The following is a 17921-nucleotide window of genomic DNA, read 5'->3' as shown; positions in this document are numbered from 1 at the left end:
GTGTAATATATATATATAATGTGTGTGTGTGTGTGTGTAATATATATATATTTGTCTTTGGCTTTTAACTTGCTAATGAAGCTGTTAAAGGCACACACTATGTTTTCAGAGCTAGAATTTGATGGCAGGTCTGCCAAACGCTGCTGTTTCGGTATAGAACGTGTCTAGCGGATGACAGTCTGTAGATTGATAGATTTTGGTTTCCTTGCAGGCGAAGGAAGTAGCAGAACATAACCTCTGGTCGTTGCTAGACTCCTTCAACCTCACGCAAATGAAGTCTGCATTAAGGTCTGTTAGAAGGATATAGCCGTATTCGCCCAAGTGAAATATAAGCTCTTTAGTTGATGCCTCTTATTGGGTCAACATAGGCAAATATTTAAGGTTATATAAACCTTTTTTTGGGGGGGGTCTTCGTTAAGGAGCTGAAATATAATTATGCCAACATAGAGCACCGTGAGCAGAGAGTGATTCCTCTTCTTTAAAAATCCTGAGTATCTGATTACCCCGTAAGAAAATACCCATTACATAAAGAATCACCACAATAATATGCCACTGCGGGCAGCGCATGTTTGCACATTTTGTTGCCGTGCCATCAGCTCTGCCTCGTGATGGAAACAAGTAAAGAAAGTAAAGAAATGTCTGTCTATCATGGGGTTTGTTGTTTGCGGCCATCACTATAACACGATTATGTGCCGATAACACCGACAGCAGGTAGCGGAATACAAATCCCATAACGCTCAGCTCGCACCTAACCAATGGCCATGGGGCATCTCCGCGCAATCGATTATACACAGTTTCCATGTTGCTTTCCTCCCCCTCCTGGTCTTGAATGGGTTAAAGGGAGTTGTATGGAGAGTTTGCATTGACGTGTTTTCCGACTTTAGGTTTAAAGTGACGTTTCAGATTGAAGCTGTGAACAGCCTCGGAAGGTAAAGCATTTTCTGACGCTAATAACGTACGTTGTGTTGTCTATCGCGCCGCAAATCCATTAAAGCAGCATGTTTTATTTTGTTTTATTTTGTTTTGTAGGATTGTGCCGCTGGATGATGAGGACAGCTCGCACCTCGTTAAAACGGTAAGTGATTTGCAATTATGTATTTAAACGGCCAAAGCGCAGACCGGACGCAACCTGCAAACTACTGAGATTCCCAACCCCAGCCTTCACAGAATCTGCTTCGCTCGGGGGTTTATTCACTAAAGAGAGAGTCGTCAGGACAGCCGTGGGTTCACTGTATATTCACTGTATATTATAAAGAGCCAACCTCAGGGACCTTCTGCTGCAGGGAGAGCTTGGCTGGCCCTGTATAATGTATAGTTAAAACGCCTCGCAAAACTAATTCACCCCCCTTTTCCTATTTTGTTGCGTTACAACCTGGAAATTAAACTGCTCCAGCTCGTTCCCGCTGGCTGCGTCTATATTGGGTGTAACGGTCCGTACGATGATATTCACACAGTCATGCCATTTTTATGATGGCCCCCCCCATCAGGAACCCAATAGATGGGATGCCATCACCTATCGCATGGTATCTTCTCACCCTGATTGGGTGTTGTGTCGCATGTGGATCCTGGTGCCGTGTGCACGTGTGAAGGGTATATACACATATGTTACATTGTGTATACGTTGCCAGAGTAGTATAGTCTGGATCACCGCGCGCAGGCTGGGGAGAACTCTTACAATGATGAGCTGAAGGCTGTCGGTTTCTGCTGTAACAGCAATACTAATACGTGACGAGCGCAATAGAGAAGCGATACTGGGTGTAAAGCTCGGCTTTCACTCACACCCAGAGCGTGGGCGCTGTGTAAACCTCCGTCACCCGTTCTGTGTGCTTTCACTGGGCTGCGCAGGTTCTTCTGTTACGTCTGGCACAGAATGATGTGATTATTCAGTCATATCGTCGCCTCCTAACTGATAAACACCATGGTGTTTGGAAATGTTTATGCTGCCGATATCAAGCTATTGCAGTGTGTGATGTTATTAAAAACACGCTTACGGGAAACTAGGCCAAAGCTGTGCGGCTGGCTGTGCCACGGCAATAAAATATTTGCAGAACACAATCAGTAACTCTCTTTGCAATGAGGTGTGTGGCGGTGGCGTTAGAGCTCTGCGTGAGGGTCAGGCCGCTTGCCGTGGGTCAGGCCGCTTGCCGCAGGTCAGGCCGCTTGCCGCGGCTTAGGGTTAGGAGTCTGTATTTGGGCCAGGCTTCTCCTTGAGTTAGGACTGAGGGTATTTTGCGTCCTTTGAGGCTAGGACGCTATGTAAGGGTCAGGCATGCCTTGGTTTCAGGACTCTGTATGAGATGCAGGCTACTTGCCGTGTGTCAGACTGGCCAGGGATAGCAGCTGGGGTTGCAGCTTCTCCCCACACCCCAGGTGCCCCCGCCAGCCAGAACCGCACAAGACTCCATTCTGCTGGAGAAGTGAAGCTTCCCGGCCGGCACGAGACACGGAGTCTGACCCCTCGAGCCCCCGGCTTCCTCTTTTCTTTCTGCATCCGAGATGCTATTTTTTGCTGACTGTGACGTTTATTTTTAGATGCTGGCTTTTAATATTTATAACGTGCTGAGATCCGGCCGCGATTCTCCGCTGATGCTGCGTTTTGTCTCCTTTCATCGCAGGCTAGCATGACCGTGTACGACGTTCCCGACCTCCACTCCGGCCGCGGGACCTTGGGATCCGTTGTTTTTTCCGAGTCGTTTCTCAAGTCCCAAGTCTTTGTCAAAGAGAAAGGTATCCGTTCTATATCCTTAGGGGCATCTTAAAGGCGCTTTCCAGCCTTATTCTCGCACTAGAGAGATGCGTGTCGGTGAGCCGGGTTTATTGCTGCAGGTAGAGCCTATAAATCTCAGCCGGCGTTACCACCAAAAGCCATCCTCTTGGAAGTGGGCACTCCGCGGCATCGCATGGGCACAGCTCTTTCTGAGACGGTGACATCATAACCAGACGCTTGAAATGTCTCGAGACTCATGACACGCGATGGCATCGCGTAACGGACTGTAATCCCAGCATGGGAGATACGGCAGGGGGTCCTGCAGCGCTCGCTCCATTGCAGTGGAAATGCCAAAACTTGCAATAAATTGCAGCAGTTATTGGGATGTTACTGATGTGCAGCAGACGTGCGTCACAAGCCCCCCAGCTCCTGCTGGACAGGGGGCACCAAGCCCGGTGAGGCTCGCAGTAATTAGCGCTGGGCTCAGGTGGGGTTTATTCATCATACTTTCTACAGCTGTACATAAACCACCTTGCTACAACGTGCGAGCGCTCTCACACCTACAGACTGAGCGTCTCCTGGGGGCTTCCGGGTCTCACAAAATCCATCAACCCCCTTCAGCAGCCATCATCCCCTTCATAGCAAATCCACCTCTACCCCTGGGCCTAAAAAAGCCCCCCTGGAAAGGCAGAACTGATTTTACAGACCCTCACCGTGATAATCTAAAGAATGCACGGGGGGCTTGCACGTCCCGTCTGCTTTTATTGTTGTTGTTTAGCGCGATGTCCTGCTCTGGAAGAGCGTAACGATCGTTACACATTAAACATTTAAATACTTTTTCACCTGGTTTAATCCGTATAACAGACCGTGGATTTCATTGCTTTCTCTCTCACTCCCAGATGGAGCGGTTACGGCAGACAATGGCTACATCATCCTGACCGCTGCTGTCCCGCGCTTCGCCTCCTGGCTGGTTAGTTTTCCTCTGCTGTTGTGTAGAGAGATATGTAGATAAATGTCTGTATATCGCAAAGGGGGGACATGTTAGAACAAGTGGCCATAATCTACAACTAGAGGGTCGGAGGCTTGCCTGTAATGTAAGGAAGCCTTACTTTATGGAGAGGGTGGTGGATAAGTGGAACAGACTCCCAGCGGAAGCAGTAGAGACTAATACAGCGAGGGGATTGAAACATGCGCGGGATAGACATACGGCTCTTGAATCTAAGACGAGACGAAGGATTGATTAAGGTTTGAGACTTTACAGCAGGGGAAACAGGCAACTAGATGGGGGCCGAATGGGGCCGATCTGTAGGCAGATTCTGTTTCTATATAGAGAGAGAGAGACATATAACTTCTAAATCTAGCGCTTTAATGAAATGTAAAAGCCGCTGTGGGTTTAGGTCTGCAGGCAGTAAATGGATTATACGTTTCTGTGTAAACGCGTCGGTTTGGCAGTAACCTGGCTGTTTGAGAGCGTCGCTGATTGTTAATTCGTTCCAACTCCCGCTAATCTCATCCGTATGTCTGCAGCTCAGACTCCGCTGACCCCAAGACGCTCTCCCCCCTTTAAAACTCAAAATGTGTGTGGCTGACTCCTCCTGTGCCCCCGTCAGATGCATTGTGGGTAGGAAGGAGTCGGGTCATGTAATGTTAGTAATAAGTAGGGGTGCTGGCATCTAAACTGCCGCATATTTTCTCAAATTCTAGATATTTTACTACAGATTTTTTTCTGGTTTCAGGTTGAAGATAATGATGTGAAGCTGTCAGAGAGAGCGCTGAACACCACGAAGGTGAGACTCCGGGGAGCACTGTCTGCGGGAATCACTGCTCACTCGCTGCTCTATCGTGATTGCCTTTCTCCATAATATATAAATATATATATAATATATATACCGGTGTGTGTGGGTATATTGGGTATATATGTATATGTATGTATGTGTGTGTGTGTGTGTGTATATATATATATTATACACCAAGTCTTCTCCAGCAGGATGACAGCTCAGCATTTTACTTTCTAGGGGCTCGGATCATTTCTTGGAAGTTTCCTGGCTGGGGGTGATGGGGCTTACATGTGTCCGAGCGGTCTGCAGGCTAAGCCGGAGGAAGGTGAGCGGGATGGGTGGGTGTATGGGGTCCGCACGCCGCCCTGTAACGCCTTTTATTAGATAATCCGCAGCATGTCATTAAAGTGACATTATAGAAGCCTCTGCTTGGACACCAAGAGGCAAGAAGGGGGTCTTTTACAATATAAACAATAACTTACAAAATGCTGATTGGCTGACTCCATTTAACCCTTCGCAGTTACCAGAAGTTGCCTTATTTCTGTTTTCAGGTAAACTCTATTTCTTTTCGGATGGCCTGCTGTTTCTCCTCCCTTCCCACGGGGCCGTTACCATTTCAAAGAACCACATGAATGCTGTCAAGTTCTACGATGGTGTAAGTACACGTCCCACCCCTGCCGGTCAGCCGTGCCCCGTTTCTATTTACAAATAAGGAGCCCCAAAAAGTCGGAAACCGCATAGACAATGTGGTCGGGATCTGCCCTAGCTGTATGTTTGCAGGTAGTTGTTAACCCTTGGGGAACGTGATATCATCCTGTATCATCCTGTATGCGCAGGCAAAGCTCATTGGAGTTGGACCTTTTGTAATTCAAAATGAATTTCGTGAATAAGCCCCCTTTTTTCCCTTCAAAAGCCTCTCTCCAACTCCACCCCAGTTACATTTTTTTTTTTTTTAGCATATGATCCCCGATGAGCTTGGATTGAAATTGGGATTGGTGTCCAATAAAAAATGAAGTCTGATTTCAATCCAGCCTCATCATATCTATTAACAAATAGAAGCATTTGCTAGAACAATAGCGGGGCGCGCATGCTTCAAACCCCACGAAGCGAGCAGATGATAGGATAAGCCGTCTCATCATTCCCTTTGTGGTATTTTTCCTCTGATTACTGACCTTCCCGCTATTGTTAACGTTAAACAAATAGCTGCAAAGCCGCTCGTTCTGAAGGTAATTATTCATAGCTTTTGGATGTCGGCCAGAGCTTTATCTAAACCATTAAAGATAAAAATATACTCGGGAGAGGGGGAGATACGAAGGAAGCCGCAGTTATCTTATTCTATAAACAGGCTAGTGTGCGTTCTCAGCTCCGGTCTATTATAATAATAATAATAATAATAATAATATGACGTTTATACGGATAAAACCCCCAACAAACACGTTCTAGAACTTTTGTCATTTTACTGCCTCCCTCCATGTTTGTGTATAAACTTCGCTTACGTGTTTGGTAAAATAAGCTTAAACGCGTGTGCTGCGCTGATCCGTCGCTTTAAAATAACCGTATGTAATCATGTTTATATGCACTGGAAGCACCTTCTGTGTATCTCATGCTGTACTCAGCATCTGCATGGTTATTCCTCCCCACTAACCTACAGCCAGCACGTTCTAGGCTGGTCGCCAACGTAACTTTCCGCAGACATGCTCTGGAATAGTCTCCCTCTAGTTGTTGTTGTTGTTGTTGTTGTTGTTCATAACGTCCGCGTCTCCGTTGGACAGGATTCCGCCGGCACGGTTGCCGTTCTCATCATTGACTGTAAAAGCTCTCTGCTGCCTCACCTGCCCACCCACCTCGGCGTCCCCGGCAGCCCGCTGATGTTCGCTATGTTTCCAAAGTCAAAGAGTTATCGCGGGTTCTACTCGCAGGTGAGTGTTTACATCCGCGAAAGACGTGTGCTTTCATTAAAACGCCGACGCGCTTCACGTTTCTCGTACAAAGCACGACGGTGGGGGATGGGGTGATTATTAAACATGCACATGTATGTGTGCAGCGGGCATCGTGCTCAGCAGCGGCTTTCAGGGAACCAGAACCTTTTAATTCTTTTTTTTACAAATGTAGAATAAGGATGTCCTGGGACTTCAACCGGGATGCCAAGTGCAGCGGCTGTGTATTTATTGTACGGCGCCACTCAGAGCACTAGAGGGCAGCAGGGAGCTCTCTGTAGGAATTGTTGCTTAACGCTCTGTATACGAAGGGTATTATGAATCGTACTACATGGTTAATATTCATAAAATCCCAGGTTATTTTACTTATTCCCTGTGACGTTGCTGTGGTTAAAATGATGATCTGGCCAGAGTAACGTACATCAGGTGATGAACGTATTTTAAGCTGTATAACCCATGGGGGGAACAGATAGATGCAGCGTTCAGATTAATGTGACGTTCCTATGTGCGGCTTTGACTGTTTCATGCTAGGAGTTTTAGCAAGTCTTTATTACACCCCCAAAAACAGATCTTTGCAGTCTTTTTATAGTCGTTTAGTCCGGTTTCTCTCACAATCCGGATCTTCTGTGGCTTAACGGAGTTTATGTGTAAAAAGTAATTTTGGTACAAAACGTTTAGAAGGGATCTTATCACCATAGCAACTAATGGACCTGTCTTGATGACCGGGGATACAATGACAAACCATTTTTACTTTCAATAGTTTTTTATTAATTTTCAAAGAAATAAGAAGTACAAATATCACACAATGGGGGCGACGTATGTATTACTATTGGTGTTATCGGCACATATGGGGAGATGTTTGTTTTATCATCTATGTATGTTCTTAAGCTCTGACGGACGGACGTAGCGCTCTACAGTTTACTGTATAATAACGGGGGTGCAATAATATACAGTCACATATAAAGTATACAAATGGCCGCTATTTTGTATTGATAAATATGGCCCAGTGTTAGCAGCCAGGTGCATGCTGGGATGCACATTTGTGCGTTTCTACTGGTTTTCGTATTTCATCATCTAAACGAATTACTTATATTACATGTGATAGATTCTGAACTCTTTGGAAGGTACTTTATACGCTAAGCTTGCCGTGTAGCCTCTGGATCCAAATAAAATATTTTTTATTCTATATTTTAGGTGTTATCGCAGTGGCAGCAGAAGCCTGAGAGCCCCCGAGTGATATTGAATGTGATCCAAGACAATCAGATGTCTGAAGAACAAACCAATATGTAACTAAAGTCTTCATTGATGTTTTATTTATTCTAAATTTAGATGCTGATAAAAAAAAAGGTGCTTTCGCATACCGGCCCCCCATACAGCAGGTGCGAGTCCCCCATCCCCCCCCCCCGCCAGCCGTGTATCCGGAGACGCCGTCGCCTAACCAGCTGGCACGGTGCGGATAGATCGCTGGACGGGCTCCAGGAGCACAGTACGTCCCCTTCGAGGAGATGTTTCTGGCCGCTATCTTTACTGCGGAACGAGCCAGGACGAACCTATCGGTGAAACCCGTACGGAAATACAGCGCCGGGAAAGAGCAGATCGCTCTGTACACTGCGAACGTTCGCACGTGCAAGAGGACCGGCGATAAACAATAATAATTATTAAATTAATAATAATAAAGCAAGGGTTTATCAGAGCTGTGCTGTGTTTAACCCTTTACAACACTGCACTGCATGCCCTTTCCCTGCCGTGCCCAGAAAGCAGCGACTCTCCCTCTGTCTCCTGTTAAATTCGGGCTTTAGACTTTCTCGCTGTGGAAGGGAAATAATAATAATTCCTGTTTGTAAAGCTAGATGTTTTAGGATATATCAATAAATGAGAATATATTGCTTTACAGAAATAGTAGTCGATACCTGAAAACACAACAAAGCAGTTGAAGAAAGCTACGTAAAAATGGGATGACAGCGGCTTGATTATTTTTCTTGTGCGTGAATTTTGAATGCGTTGATTCTTTTGGATTCTTTGCAGTTATGAGAACATGCAGAATCTGTACGATGCTTTGTGCCGTCCTGCTGCAGAAAGATGGAGTCCCCTGAAAATTATTTCTGCCAACCTGCCAGGACTGGAAAGGTGACTGATTACACGTTTATGTGCTTTTCGGAGTTTGTTTACCTCTGCCCTCTGGAAACACTACATTGCCTCTGATCAGCTTGATCGGCCGCAGTTAGCCCAGGGCAGACCATATTTCACGTGTTGGGACCTTGGATTTCCAGGTGCCCACATACTGTGATCTACAATATTCTGCGTGTATCATTTATTTATATAAACACACAAAAGAAAGCCCTGCGCTCAAACTCCCATCATTCTTGGGTGGCAGAAACAGCTATAGTATTCATCAGCCCAAAATACATAGAACAAACACAGAAAAAAGTTACCTGCACACGATCCCAAACACCTGTGCTTATATAGACAAATGGAGGTTTTTAGTTTCACTCCAATGGCCATTAAAATGGAAGCTTTCGGTGTTTGTATCATTTATTTACAAGCATTTCGGTGTCACATCAGTAAGGTTTCTACCTATTCAGATCAGTCTATCGTCTAAGTTAATATATTTAATGTATATGACATTGCATTTCCAAGTAATCAGTTTCATTATAATTCAGATATGATTAGAATGTAATGCTATATATATATATATATATATATATATATACATATACATATATACACACTAAATACTAGAAGTAACGTTTTCTTTGGTTGAAAGTTTCTTAAAGCACCTGGCGGTTAGCAGCGTGGGGCGTGAATCGGTGCCACGGATTCACCTTCCTGCAGTCCTGCAGAATTCTGACACCGCTGCAGGGAATAATACAGAGACTGAGAAGGTAAGGGGTGTTTTGGGCTGGGTTACTGTCTGTTAAAGACCAGAGCGTTATCCGTTATAAGTGGGGTGGGATTACTCGGCAGTTGGGATTCTGAGACGTTGCACGCAAAGCTCCCTGGGACACCATGAGTTCAACTAAACTCTTTACGAACTCACCACAAAGCCAGAGTCACCGTCACTGTAGAGCGCAACGCCGGTCCTGCTGTAGGAACGCGTCGGCCGGATGAGAATGTAGTTATTGAATCTTTATCTGTTTCAGGTGCCGGTTAACGTTCTGATCGGGTTGCCTGGAAGCCGCTGCAGGGATCTTTGTGCGTTCCTTGTGTCCTTTCAGAAGGAATATGGCAGGTTGGTCAGTTATGGCAGAGTTATCAGGAGACTGCAGGGGAGTTGCAGTTTCATCTCAATGACTTTATTATACGTTATGAAGGGCCAACCCCATTGAGCTTCTGCTGCAGCTTGGTTGGCCCTGGACAGTGTATGATGAAATCCGTGTAAGGTCTTGAAGGCCACCCCGCTGAGTTACCTATACTTTATGCTGTATCGTCAGGAACGGCCCTTTTATAGCTCCGCTGCAAACTCTTTTCTCCTTCTCTGCTTCAGTCAATAAACCCCTCGTTCGTATCGTTTTACATGGTAACGTTTACGAATCCCCGTCCTCCTCCCTGACAGGTGGATGGTGTATCACCAGCCCGGCGACGGCTCAGACCACTTCAACCCGGCTCATTTTCAACGCTATCTCTCAAATATTCTCGAGTCTCAACGAAACCGCGGAGCGAGACAGTCCGTTTACTCCCGGAAGAAGATGAGACTCCTTGTCGTTTTCGAGGGGTAAGAGCGCCGAACTCCCGCAGCATCTTCGTCGGCTTCAGCTTCCATAGTTATTTTCAAAGCATTGGAGTATTCAGTAGCGCAATGATAACTGTTTATTAATAATGAAACGGCGGCGTGGAGAAGAACGATGTTTGCACGTTACTAGAGGTTATTATCTAGAAAAGGTCTTCCTTTTATAATATAATTAACAACATAACTACTTAGAGTAGATTTTGCTAAGAACAAAGAAATCCTCTCTGAATGCTAATGTAGATAAACATGCATTGGGAAACGTCTTTACGTTGCGCTTACAGGAACGCTTTATAGAGTAGAGAGCGTCTTCCTTCCCTGCCAGGGCTACGCTTGGCTCAGGACATTGCTTTGTGGCAGATGTCCCAGGCTTATCAGCACCATTTAGGCACTCGTGCTTTAATTAACCTTCGGATGCTCAGCGGTTTCCATGCGCTTTCTGGTTTGTGTACATGATACAGATCATACGTGTGATAAAACGGCGGGTACGCACCGAAGAGCTTGGGGTCTTTCGGGGAAGGTCGCCCTTAACACCCTCTTGTTATATCTTTGAACGCCGACGTTCTTGGAAGCAGGGGATCGGTTTCTTGGAAACATTGAACTCGTTGTAGCTGCTGACGGCTGTGCTTGTAAGTGACGGCCGCCTTCCACGTCTTCACTCGCTCTCCACACAGATACTCGGATGTGGCTGATGTTGTCCAGGCGCTGCAAACTCACGCTGACCCGCATGTCAGGGCGACGTTCGTCATCGGAAGCATCAGCGCTTGCGTGGATCCTCAGATGTGCTTCATGGAACACAGGTAGAGCGTTTTCCCACGCTGACGATGAGAGCGCCTGCCTCTACACGAGCAGGGGACGTAAATATAATAGAACATAAACCCGTGCTACACGAGCGCCGTTATCTGTCCAGCTCTCCACGTCCTCGTATTTAAGAAAGGTGGATTTCTGTTGTAATGTGAAAGTATCCGACGTGGATTTCTACAAAGTGCAGCTAGAACAAACCTCATAGAAACCTAGAATTTGCTGGCAGATCCTTTTGGCCCCCGTCTAGTTGCCCGTTTTTCCTGATGTTAAAGACTCTAATCTTGATCAGTCGTTGGTCTCGTCTCAGATTCGGGAGACGTATGTCTATCCCATGCTCACTGTATTACCCTCTACCGCTTCTCCTGGGAAGCTCTTCCATTTATCTACCACCATCTCAGACCCCAGTTGGACAATGCACAGATCCAAGTGTCCCGCAGTAAATATCTGGTGTTGTGATCCATTTTTGGTTTATTCCTGCCTCCCTCATTTTTTTTTTTGTGTGGCATTTATTGTTGGCGGCAGGGCGTTGGAGAGATCTCACTTTATTAACGCTGCTTTCTGGATCTAACGCTTCCAGAAGCCACTTGCACTAATTCTAGATTTGTTTCCGTTTCCAGGTTTCTTTTCCCGAAGTTTCTGGAACATTGCTCGCAAGGTATCTAACAGACCTGTCCGACCCCACTGCCCCGTTTGCAGATTTGTACACCAGTCCCTGGTTTTGCCCGTTTGTTATTGCTGGATGACGGCTCGTTGCCGGTGAATGAAGTGAGGCGAGAAAGCATTGGGAGCTGCAGACACAAACCCCACGTGGACAGACATGCATGCCCACCATGCCCAACAGCATGCCAGGAGGGGCAGCCAGGGAGACAAGCAGGGGTTCAACATGTAACGTGGCCCATAGAGCTTTACTGACCCCTGACAAAAGAGCATTGCTATTCCTTTAAGTGATATATACCCTCTCCAGTGTTAAGCCACGTGTTTGTTTGGCCTTCTCCTCACTGAATATTGATTATTGTAGCTGAATATTGACCCCCTACGGTCTGTATGTAGAATGAGAGTGCTGGGTAGAATGCCCCCGCCATCCCTGCGGCGGTACCGCTTTCTAATGGATACCGTGTTTGTTTCAGGGATTGTGAGCAGCGTGGTGTTCACCAGTCTCACCGCGGAGCAGAGGCACCCGAGTCTGGTGCTGCTCCAGAAGCTGCTGCGCACCGTCAACCCCGGACTCGCCTTCATTCTGGCCGAAAAAGGAGTTGTGTCCAGGTACGGCTCAAATACACGTAACGGTCACACGGCAACCGTTACACGCATGTGCTCTGAAAATCCATAAATAGATAAAAACTCTATAAACCTGAAGAAATCACGATTTTTACACACACATATGAGAAGGGGATTTGGACCACACGCTGCGAACCAGGAATGGACTGCACCCGCCCATGCGCGGTCACACAGGGTATTGCCCTCTCCCCCCACAGCCGGCACACATGAAGTCTTTAGATAGAAGCGGCTTTAAAGCTGTCCTGCCAGCGTTTATAAATCACACGGTGCCGCCACCTAGCCCTGCGTTCTCTCAGGCAGACGGGACCGTCAAAAAATCAAACCATGACGAAACACTGACTTCCACGTATCGCCACCGCCCAGATCTTACATGAAATGCTTCTTACCGGTCATTTACCTAAACCTTCGGGCCAAAGGCACAGCGTGCAGCGTCAGTGGGCAAATGTCAGGATTTCTGGAGACACCGTGAGACCCCAGGCCATGATAGATTTTATTACTGATGCGTTTTAACACTAATTAGAAGAGCTTAGTCTTAGAATGACTCTGTTTCCCTCTACTAAATGTTTGTTTATTTGTTTATCTTTTATTTTGTGTTCAGTTTTATCAAAAAATTACTTTTGACATTTTATTTGTTGTTTTTTTAATACAGAACCCAGCATTAACCATCTTTTGCTTTTTTTTGTCTGTGTTTTTATAGAAATGAGGACATTGAACTCATTTTATCTGAGAACAGTTTTTCAAGTCCCCAGATGTTAAGAACACGCTATCTAATGTACCCTGGATGGTAAGGAAGAAATATACATACTTACAGCAAATATCAAACATTTCTGCTTTTGTTCATACGCAGAGCGTCACCAACCTAGTGCTAGTATAAAAAATTGAAAAAAAATAAAATATTTACATTATTTAGTAATGCAGATTCCACATCCATAGAAAGATGAACAGCTTTACCAGCTTCAGATTAAAACAGTCTTACAGTCCCCATTTGCTTCTGGGGATTTGAAGAGTCCGCAAACGTGGGTTTGCCGGAGTACGGCACGGATCTGTGTGCTTGCGCTAAAGACTGCGATGGTTTAAGCCGAGCTGCAGCTTCACTTTGAAACTGTGGCAAGCTTTAAAAAGTTGGCTCATGGCGCTTTCATTCTATTTGTTTGTAGGAGAGAATGTTACCTGTTTAAAGAAAGCACCATTCCTTAAAATGAATTGTAATGAATGAAGCATCGGTTTAGCTGCTAACAATGTAATTCATGAAAGCTTAACGGCTTCTGATCCACCGTTAAGATCTTAAAGTTGAATAATGGTAAGTAATCCACGTCTCTTAATTTTCAGGTATGATGGGACGTTTTCAGCTGGAGCCGTGTTCCCAAAGATGGATCGCATCAGCGTGTGGTTCACCCGTCCCTTGGAAAAGGCCAGGTTTATGACCCGGTGTAAAGGTAAAATTCCTTCATAATTACAAAATATATATATTTATTGATTGGGGATGACTTGGGGTTTGAAGCTCGTTTACCAGCTTTGGGTATTCTGAGGATGGATAATGTATATGTCGCTTGTTTCTGTGCGTTGTGTGTATGTCTGGACCTGACATCAGACGCAGATTTCTCCCCTGGTTTGGGGAGAGGTTTAAAGAGCATTCACTGTGTGAATCGTGCTATAGGAGGCCGATAAAAGGAACAATCTAGTCCCTAAAACTGTTTATTTCTAATGCATGTTTGCATGTTGCACGGACTCTAATGCATTTTACTGCAAGCAAAGCATTTCATGACGTCAGTGAAGCAGCAGCCAATCACATGTATGCTAGGTGACCATCAGTCCAAATATACATGTGAATGGCTGCTCCTACCCCCCTGATTTAAATAGGAATGGGGGCTCCGCTGCGGGTGTGTAAGAACCATACTGCACTATGCTCCCGGCTTTCAACTGGGTCGGCATTAAATGAGATCGACTTTAGAGTCCATACAACATGAGCTCTGACATCCGTTTACCACAGAAACAGGACTGCGAGAGCTTATAAACTTATAACAACAACGTATGCCGGAGATGGTATCCTAAACATTCATTGTATGCGCCTCGTTGTATCTCATTCATTCGCTTCTCATCGACTCTAACCCGCGCTCTGTATAAAGTGATTTCTGTTTGTATGCAGGGATCAAGAGCTCCATAAAAACATACCCTTTTCCGGGAAACATTTACCACATTCTCGGGCGAGTGAAATTTTTAGGTAAGATTATTATTTATTGATGGATGCAGCACCCCCTCATTCTGCGTCACGGCATGTAAGAGAATGAAGGCTCTGCTCAGACATAGTCTGTCTGTCCATGCTGTGTTTTCTTTGAATACGGGGAACGTGACTTTCTTATGAGGGTTCTTTCGTTGCGGTTGTATTGACCGTAGCGTTGTATGTTCTCCCGCAGACTCCGAGCAGATGATGGAAGTGTGCCATAATACTCTCACCAATTCTCTGAGTCTGCTCCCGCTGGAGGCCGCGCCGACCCCTCCGCCGGACGCCAGGCGCGACCAGCCGGAATCTGCGGCCCGCCAGTGTGTCCTGGTCTTCATCGGCTGCTCCCTCAAAGAAGAAGAGGTCAAGGACTGGCTGAGGCAGTGCGCCAAACAGGTGGGTGCCGAGCGTGCGTTTCACACGCGATCTGCTCCATTCTCATACTGTTACTGACGGTACGTTTTATCGGCTCGGCAGAAAATTTGGTTTCTAACAACCTAAACAAACTGTAAAATATGTCGATGGCTCTCCAAATATATTTTAATTTTAAGAAATGATGTTTTTCTCCCGGTATTGCCGCGTTCCCGCTATTCGAACCCTCGTACTAAGAGTCTGGCAGCTGAATATTGCACCGGTCTTAAGTATTTCTAAAAACCACGGGCTATCTTTACCACCTCGGCGGGGACACCTTCCCGGCTATGTGTCACCCAATAGCTTTCATACTATATTATTAAACAAAATGCTTAGTTTTATTTAGTCTTATTGGGGTAGATATCATACTTTCTGTCTTTCTCTGATTTATTCTTCACAGAAGCCCCAGAGGAAGGCTTTACGTACGAGAGGAACTCTAACGGCTCAGGAAATCCGTGGTATCCATGTGAGTTACGTTAAAATAACACCGTTTAAATTCTATTTTTTTTTTTAAATAAAAATTATTTGAAACTTCCTTATGTGGCAGGCAAAGCATCGCTTGGATCCGCTTCCTGACGGCTACTTCTACAACGGAAGTCAATTTGTCAATTTTCTGGGGGGGAAAACAGATTATCACCCGTGTATCCTTTTTAATGCGTGAAGATTTGCCCTGGAGGAAAGCTGGTGATGTCACATATGTTACATCACTAAAAAGTAACGCACGCTCGGGATACTCGCCACTGATCGGCAATGCGTGCGCTCGTGATACTTGCCACCGGCCAGCAATGGCCAGCGCATGATCCAGTGGGGCCGAATGAGACCACATGCGCCGGAAGCGATCTCATTGATCTCATTGGCTGTCCGTCTCTAGACGCACTAGAGGCACTATATATGTAATCAACATAAAACATATACGGCTAGTGTTCGCAAGAATACGCAGAAATCAGATATATGAAGCAAATTTTACAGATAACGTGCAAAAACCAATCGGGACAGAGTGACCCCCGTGAGAGAGCCTGTCCGGTCTATACGCATTGTTTCTGGTACGTTATCTGTATTTATACTGTTTATTCTGTGACTATCTCAAGTAAAACGTATGTTTTCTGTATATAATTGATTTCTGTGTATTCTTTGGAGTGCCGGCCGTATATGTTTTATGTTGATTACGCCAATCGCTCCCTTGTTTCCTCTGACAAGGGCAGAGCTTCTCGGGTCGCGGCTTTCCTTAACGTGTAATAATCAGTAATGGACCAGTTCATATACGACTACGTCAATGACGCAAACAAAGAGATCGAGAAGTACAACCGAGATCTGGATCAGCAGGAGTTCTATGACATCTTCGGCCAGAAGCTGTGAGGCATCGCTGGTCCAAGAGCCGCCACGTTAACAGAGAAACCACCCGCCGGAATTCCGACACCCGCCATCTCCTCGGCTCCATTATCCTGGCGGATCTTAAAATATGATTTGCACATTCCATGCGTTCACAATAATTGAGAATAGCACTAATCTGCGCAAGTAGGACGTTGTTTTATTAGGCTATGCAAAGTGGGCGCAATTAACCCCTAAATCCCCTTCACGTGGCTGTCACTCTCTTTACCACCGGCGGTGGGTTTGCTGGCCGGCAGACGGATCGCTCGGCAGAATTATTAATTAACGCTGCTTTGGGATCAGCGCCTCCGTACAGCTTTTACTATCAAAGCCACAGGATCTGTGTTTTATCTGCTAAGCTGTAACCTTAGATCGTACTAATATTTATGTGGACTGTACGTAACAGTATTATTACTATTATTATTATTCTCGTATCGCAGATTATAATGCACTAATTACCCGCGCAGCCGTATCGTACCGGTTCCCGGGGCTGATGGGTTCCTCGTATGCTGCGCTATTGTGGTAGAAACGCCGTAATACGTTACGCAGAATGGAAGTCCGTTAATAAACGGATGATGAGCGCGTTAGCCGGTAGTTACAGGTAGGCCTGCAGTAACCTGCTACATTTAACTATAAACATGCTGCACGAGAATAATTGTTCTGTATTAACGGGAAGAAACTCCTGCAGCAGGTAATATGAGCTGTAACCAATTGCGAGACCTTCCTGGCATTCCGGGGTTAATGGCAGAAAGGTCTCCCGGCCGGCTTTCTTGCACCTTGGTAGCGAGACGGCTGCCGGCATCGATGAGCACGTAAAAGGTGTGCTGTAAAAAAAAAAAAATGGCTTCCCAGGCCAGGAGGTGCTTTACGGCGCGGGAAATGCTTCGTTAGCGAATGAGACGCGGGAGCGCCGGTTTGGGCTACAAAGGCTGGTATTGGAGAGCCTATCTTTAACCCTTTCCCGTTTCCTCCATATATGTTATATTATATAATGATTATTTAGCGACGTGTAAGCACAGTGCAACATATTTAGCATTGAAGCCACGCCACATGCCAGCGTCACGTGAAAATGCTGTGATAAGCCCTAGAGCTAAAAGCTTATCAGCGCATTGAGAAAATTGCATTTTAAATTATATTTAAAAAAAAAAGAAACACTTTTACAATGGAATTTGCCTTAAAAGTGTCATTGTTTTTGTTTTGTAGATTGTTGGACCTGGCATGTGGCCTCAAAGGCCTGTCTATGGATTTCATTAGAACGGTCTGTGAATTATCTATGCATGATGCGGGGGCTATAGTACCTCTCAATGTAACTAGGGATCAGCAGCTCCTCTGTAACAGTAACACTCCACGGCAAGAGAACCGTGTTACCTCTAAGGTGAACGAACATTCACGCACCTCGAGCGCTTCCCAAAAGTGGCTCTGAGGCATACAGCGAAATCCACGTGTCTCGTGGCAGACCAAACAATCTTCTTAGCCACCAATAATCATCCGTACGTTAGAAACTGAGACCCACTTATTACTTTCATTAAAGAACATTAAAAAAAAATCCGAAATTCTGGTTTAACTAAAATGATTATTGTGTGGTGGTTGTTGTCACCTGAGAGGGAACACTTGTTACTGACCCTGCTGATCTCTGATATATAAGCCATAATGAAGTAGAGTAGTTACGCGTAGCTCGGGTTTAGCGTGTAGA

The 17921-nt window shown here is 45.6% G+C and overlaps 1 protein-coding gene across 1 annotated transcript in view; it reads left to right on the top strand.

Annotated features, from left to right (window-relative positions):
• Positions 1-17183, top strand: part of DNAAF9 (dynein axonemal assembly factor 9) — a 36422-nt gene extending 19239 nt beyond the window's left edge. Inside the window, exons 14-37 of the mRNA XM_053458110.1 lie at positions 212-288; positions 885-929; positions 1030-1075; positions 2616-2727; positions 3607-3677; positions 4444-4494; positions 4723-4810; positions 5037-5140; positions 6258-6404; positions 7617-7708; positions 8448-8549; positions 9187-9304; positions 9563-9651; positions 9976-10134; positions 10821-10946; positions 11568-11605; positions 12078-12213; positions 12926-13012; positions 13558-13664; positions 14375-14449; positions 14643-14845; positions 15261-15326; positions 15408-15501; positions 16104-17183. Coding sequence (XP_053314085.1) covers positions 212-288; positions 885-929; positions 1030-1075; positions 2616-2727; positions 3607-3677; positions 4444-4494; positions 4723-4810; positions 5037-5140; positions 6258-6404; positions 7617-7708; positions 8448-8549; positions 9187-9304; positions 9563-9651; positions 9976-10134; positions 10821-10946; positions 11568-11605; positions 12078-12213; positions 12926-13012; positions 13558-13664; positions 14375-14449; positions 14643-14845; positions 15261-15326; positions 15408-15501; positions 16104-16216 — 2346 coding nt within the window. The 3' untranslated portion in view covers positions 16217-17183. The remainder of the gene's footprint in view (positions 1-211; positions 289-884; positions 930-1029; positions 1076-2615; positions 2728-3606; positions 3678-4443; positions 4495-4722; positions 4811-5036; positions 5141-6257; positions 6405-7616; positions 7709-8447; positions 8550-9186; positions 9305-9562; positions 9652-9975; positions 10135-10820; positions 10947-11567; positions 11606-12077; positions 12214-12925; positions 13013-13557; positions 13665-14374; positions 14450-14642; positions 14846-15260; positions 15327-15407; positions 15502-16103) is intronic.
• Positions 17184-17921: the final 738 nt, after the last annotated feature.

This window comes from Spea bombifrons, chromosome 1, assembly GCF_027358695.1.
Source record: "Spea bombifrons isolate aSpeBom1 chromosome 1, aSpeBom1.2.pri, whole genome shotgun sequence".
NCBI classification, from domain to species: Eukaryota; Metazoa; Chordata; class Amphibia; order Anura; family Pelobatidae; genus Spea; species Spea bombifrons.
Note: the sequence above shows the minus strand (reverse complement) of the source record. Positions and strands in the feature narration are given on the sequence as shown.